The sequence below is a fragment of the Pseudocercospora fijiensis genome (genome assembly GCF_000340215.1).
Source record: "Pseudocercospora fijiensis CIRAD86 unplaced genomic scaffold MYCFIscaffold_1, whole genome shotgun sequence".
NCBI lineage: Eukaryota > Fungi > Ascomycota > Dothideomycetes > Mycosphaerellales > Mycosphaerellaceae > Pseudocercospora > Pseudocercospora fijiensis.
Window position 1 is genome coordinate 8,302,258 of NW_006921532.1, and position 3,113 is coordinate 8,305,370.

The 3,113-nt window shown below is 52.9% G+C and overlaps 2 protein-coding genes across 2 annotated transcripts; one reads left to right on the plus strand and one right to left on the minus strand.

The window, feature by feature from the left end:
• Window positions 1–959: 959 nt before the first annotated feature.
• MYCFIDRAFT_55500 (uncharacterized protein) lies at window positions 960–1,984 on the minus strand. The gene is made up of 3 exons (XM_007921966.1): window positions 1,911–1,984; window positions 1,799–1,856; window positions 960–1,734 (listed from the first exon to the last, which is right to left on the minus strand). Exons 1-3 carry the CDS (start codon window positions 1,955–1,957, stop codon window positions 1,246–1,248), a joined length of 594 nt encoding a protein of 197 aa, XP_007920157.1. The 5' UTR covers window positions 1,958–1,984; the 3' UTR covers window positions 960–1,245.
• A 185-nt stretch (window positions 1,985–2,169) lies between these two features.
• MYCFIDRAFT_25583 (uncharacterized protein) lies at window positions 2,170–2,910 on the plus strand (the record flags this gene model as incomplete). The annotated part of the gene is made up of 1 exon (XM_007921515.1): window positions 2,170–2,910. The coding sequence occupies one exon, from the start codon at window positions 2,170–2,172 to the stop codon at window positions 2,908–2,910; it is 741 nt and encodes a 246-aa protein (XP_007919706.1).
• Window positions 2,911–3,113: the final 203 nt, after the last annotated feature.

The following is a 3,113-nucleotide window of genomic DNA, read 5'->3' on the forward strand; positions in this document are numbered from 1 at the left end:
GAGAGGCGTCCCGGGCTGAGTGCAAGATGGGGATGTATTGATTGCTGAACGAGGTTACACTCGGCCTGTGTCACGCCCGTCGTTTCGCTGATTATTGACTGGAGCAAGAGCAACAGACGACGTTGGCAAAACATACTTTGCGCGAGCGGAACGATCCCGGAAGCTTCAGCAACAGCAACAACAAGCAGATGATCTCCTTCTCATCTTCTTCATCGCTCGTCCGTTGGAGTCCAGGTCTCGCTTTCAGGATCTACTGTTCTTCATCAAGTTCTGTAAAATCAATGCTGACTCTTTTCGCACCAGCTTCGAAACAGCCTCGAATGTCCTTTTCACATTCGTCGACTAAATCATCCACGAATTGTACTTTGGTAAATCCGCCTTCGACACTACCTTGGACTTGCGGAAATTGTCGTAGGCGTAAGTCTCATACTTGAACGGACCTCTCGTCAAGCGTGGGAGTTGGCGTTGGTGACCGTCCTCGAAGATGGCGAAGTACTGTCCGTCTGCCGCCAGACCTATTCCATGTTGTCGTCAATATTCTTGGCCAAAGTTCTTCAAATACCGAGATCTTCTCGTTACTTGCTCACTCACCATCAGCCAGACCTGTGCCATTCAAGGTGTCGGTGATGGGATACGTTGCAAATGAGCTTGCACGCTGCTCGCCATCCGTCATCAGAATCTCTCCAGTCTTTGCCATGCGTTGCAGAGAATCTTCAACGGCTCCAGCATCGTAATTGGCATAAGCTTGCTGCGAGACATCTGGACGTGGCAGGCTGCCAACTACTTCCGTTGGAATTCCCGTTGTTGACGTTCTCCTCGAAGAAGTGTGTTGGTTGGGGATGAATGAAGGAACCCAAACAACGAGTGCACATTGCACCTGCGTGCCCCGCTCGAAGTCCCAGACGTGCAGTATTGCCCATCACATACTGAGCGACTGAGGTGAGGAGTAGAAAGCTTGTTACACCAGGCTTCGATGGTTGGAGCAGCTACATGGTCATTGTACTGACTGAATTAGGACAGCTTCCTAGAGCTTTCTTGTCAGGCCGATTCGTCAACTCTTTGAATAATGCTGAAAATGTCGGTGTCGGTGGCTGGCTGAGCGAAAACTTCTCTCACCTGACATAGCTGGGCAAGTGTCGCGGTCCTCGCTACGAATTGTCGAAAGCCTGAAAGCCTCTAGAAGTGCGTACTTTTTCAGAATACAGGAGGGTATATACAGATTCACACATGCTGTCCTTTAGGCGATCACCGACCAGCTTTCTGGATGAAAGCTTGTTCCAGCTTGCCGACTTCTTTCTTGAACTGCTCAACTTCTTGCCAGCAGTCAAGCGGCCTTCGATCGTTGATGCGTAGACATTGTACGAGTGATTCTTTCGCTTTTTCCACGCTGTCCGGAACCTTCTCCAGCTTCTTCCGTTGCTCCAACTTCTGCTTCAGATCCATGATTTCCTTCTGCACGCTGTCGTGCGATCGATCGCTCTCTACGCACTTCGCAGGCTGCGGTTCCTCCTTGGTCCAGTCGTGGTAGAAAGGCGAGCTCAGGTGGGCAGCAAGACTGTGCGGATCGCGCGCAACTTCTGATGGCAGACCTTCGCCTTCTTTAGGAGGATGCGTGGTCAGGGAAGCAGTGAGAGATTCGAGCTTCTTCGCCTGGGCGTCGCGGATGCGCTGGAGTTCGGCGTTGACCCGTTCTTGCACTCGGAGCTCGAGGATTTGTGCGCGCGTTGAGTCGGTCTGTTATTGTAGCCGAGTATCAGCATACCGACGTCGTGCTGCTCATACTTGTCCCCGAGCTTACCTCTGGACTTTCTTGCAGGGAGTTCAAAACTGATTGAGAAAGTCGTACTGGCACATCGCTGCTCTTCCCGTCAGCAACCCGATCGTTTCTCTTACGCATTGAGTGTACGTACGCATTGAAAACGTGTTGCTGCTCCGGTTTGGAGCCTCCGCTACCCATCACTGAGCAATTGCTGAGTTGCTGCTGCTGCCGAACTTGTTGCTGGCTCGTGGCTGTGGCTCGTCCGATCTCCGTAGAACGAATGCCGAGCAATCGCCGAGCTTCCCACTGGCACCAAACGCGCTCGACGTGGCAACATCAACATCGCTCACTCACTCACTCACTCACTCACTCACCTGAGCCCGAGCGTGTCATGGGCAGAGGAGACAGCAATGCCGCAGTCGAGCCTGACGACATGGCTCAACAAGCCTCAGGCGCTGAAGCAGCCGCCAGCAAGGCCAGCTCCGGTCTTTACTCAAACACCACAGGCTGAGCAATTGCCAACACCACCTTCATCACGCGAACATACCACGCTTCTCGAGGCGGCCGACGAGTCGCTCGCACAGCCTGCATCGAAATCGCTTCCCGTCAATGTCGAACTTCGAGCATGTACGCAAGATGATCTTTCAAGTCTCAAACGTCTTACCTCGCTTCTACTCCCAATTCCATACCCGGATGCATTCTACAAGGAGATTGTCGAAGATCCTTTGACCAATAACATCACTCTACTTGCAGTGTGGCACGATGATCCAGCCATGGTAGGCAAGCAGAAAGGCCGACTCGTGGGTGCCATTCGATCCCGTCTCCTCGCGCATCCACAAGGAGAGCTATCCGCCACGAGGGACAACAAGCCGATGCTCTACCTGAGCACCCTTGCAGTTCTCAGCCCTTATCGCACACATGGCATTGCATGTCATATGCTTCAAACTTTGACCAAGCGCGCAATGGAGACTTATGGGATTTCCTGCGTCGGCGCCCATGTTTGGGAGGCGAATGCAGAGGCTCTTACGTGGTATCGCAAGCGTGGCTTCCGCGAGGTCGGACGGGAACCTAACTACTACCGCCGACTGGATCCTCAAAGTGCCATCGTTGTTCAAAGGGATGTTGGAGTCATGGATCTTCTGCCAAAATGAACGCACACCTCAGCTCAATCGCTGCTATCTGCTGAAATGCTTGGGCATCTGTGCTCGTGCCCTTCGCAAGCGCTACCTTTGCCAGGACCTGGGCTTGGAACGCTTCACTTCTGTTGCCATTGTACAGGATGAAGCGGTAATGCCATCACAGCGAACCTTTCCGTCAAACGTGAAGCATCATCGCGAGCAGGTCCACGATCGTG

Coding starts and splice junctions, on each gene's coding strand:
- MYCFIDRAFT_55500 (XM_007921966.1), bottom strand. CDS start 1,957: ATGGGTAGCGGAGGCTCCAAACCGGAGCAGCAACACGTTTTCAATGC. Junction 1,857..1,910: donor CAGCAACACGTTTTCAATGC/GTACGTACACTC, acceptor CGGGAAGAGCAG/CGATGTGCCAGTACGACTTT. Junction 1,735..1,798: donor CCCTGCAAGAAAGTCCAGAG/GTAAGCTCGGGG, acceptor CTACAATAACAG/ACCGACTCAACGCGCGCACA.